Below are 1,314 nucleotides of genomic sequence, written 5' to 3'. Positions count from 1 at the left end.
CTTTCTTTCTTTCTTTCTTTCTTTCTTTCTTTCTTTCTTTCTTTCTTTCTTTCTTCCTTCCTTCCCTCCTTCCTTCTTTCCTTCCTTCCATCAATGCCTGACAACCACCAATACATCTGCAGGGAGAAAAGAATAACGAATGTTTCCTGTTTCATAACAGCAAGCATTTTTCGGGATAGCCCCCTTGTGCTGAAAAGCGACCATAACTGTTGCTGACTGCTGTTTGCAGAGGTTCTGAACTATGATTCCCACACAGCGCTAAAGGTAAAACTCCACGAAAGCCACATTGAACCAGAGGATAATCAACAAAGCCATTACCCTGGAGACTGTGAGACTGATGCAGCTATCTAATGACAAATATGTCAGGCAGCGTGGTGGAATCAGGTTCTCGTCAAAATAATCAAAGTGAAGAAACACGCATTTTTCCGTAGGTTTGAGAATTTTTATCAAATGTATATTTTTTCGCCCAACACCTTTCATGCCCATTAAAGAACTCATTTCTGTGTGGATATTTCTGAAAAACCTTAATTAAAGGGGCACAAAATGTAAATTTTCAGTTACTTAAACTAAGGAAATAACTAATCTTTGGCGACCATTTTCTTACTAATTTTACCTCTAAAAACAGGTGACCCCCACCTACTTCTTTCGCAAATATTTTGACTTGTATTCAAGATAAATGGATATTTTTTTCATCCAAATAAAGAAAAGTGAACAAGCTTTAAGACGATACCAATAACTCTACATGCCCAAAAATTGACGAGAGCCTGATTCCACCACTCTGTAACTCTGCCTCACATATGGTACATTCAGGGGACGAAAGGGAAAGGAAAAGGGAACTGTCCGATTCATCTACAAGAACACTCCTAAAAAAGCAGTCACCTTAATTCATCCACGCATTGTTAATGTACCTTAAAGGTGTTGAGTCCAAAACAAAAATTTGATAAAAATTGCCAAAATGACAGAAAAACGGGCAGTTTCTTCTTCGATGTCAATATTTTTTTGACGAGCGCCTGATTTCACACCACGCACGATGCCTCACAAAATGTTCATGATGTCTCCCAACCTTTTCCAGGTGGTTGAACTTCTCCTGCAGCTCCTCGCGTAGCTTGATCTCCTTGGTGAGCAGCCGTTTGTTGACCTCCTCCACCGTCTCCGTGAGCTTGCCCTGAAGTCTCAGCTTCTCGTTCTCCGCCGAGTGCTCCTTCTCGCGGTGGATCATGTCCATGGCGTGCATCGCCTCCTCCCGCTTGCGATTCTGCTCGCCCAGGTTTTGCTGCAGCTGGTTCACTCTGAAAGGAAACATGGTATAGGATG

The 1,314-nt window shown here is 41.9% G+C and overlaps 1 protein-coding gene across 1 annotated transcript in view; it reads right to left on the bottom strand.

Moving 5' to 3' along the window:
- The window catches only part of LOC101862379 (mediator of RNA polymerase II transcription subunit 12), a gene marked incomplete at its 3' end in the record, with an annotated part of 50,679 nt that overhangs the window by 39,269 nt on the left and 10,096 nt on the right, over positions 1-1,314 (bottom strand). The window contains 1 exon segment of the mRNA XM_013088734.1: positions 1,064-1,289. Coding sequence (XP_012944188.1) covers positions 1,064-1,289 — 226 coding nt within the window.

This window comes from Aplysia californica, unplaced genomic scaffold (assembly GCF_000002075.1).
Source record: "Aplysia californica isolate F4 #8 unplaced genomic scaffold, AplCal3.0 scaffold00801, whole genome shotgun sequence".
Classification (NCBI taxonomy): domain Eukaryota; kingdom Metazoa; phylum Mollusca; class Gastropoda; order Aplysiida; family Aplysiidae; genus Aplysia; species Aplysia californica.
The sequence above is the reverse complement of the archived record's forward strand: the minus strand, read 5'-3'. Positions and strand labels throughout refer to the sequence as shown.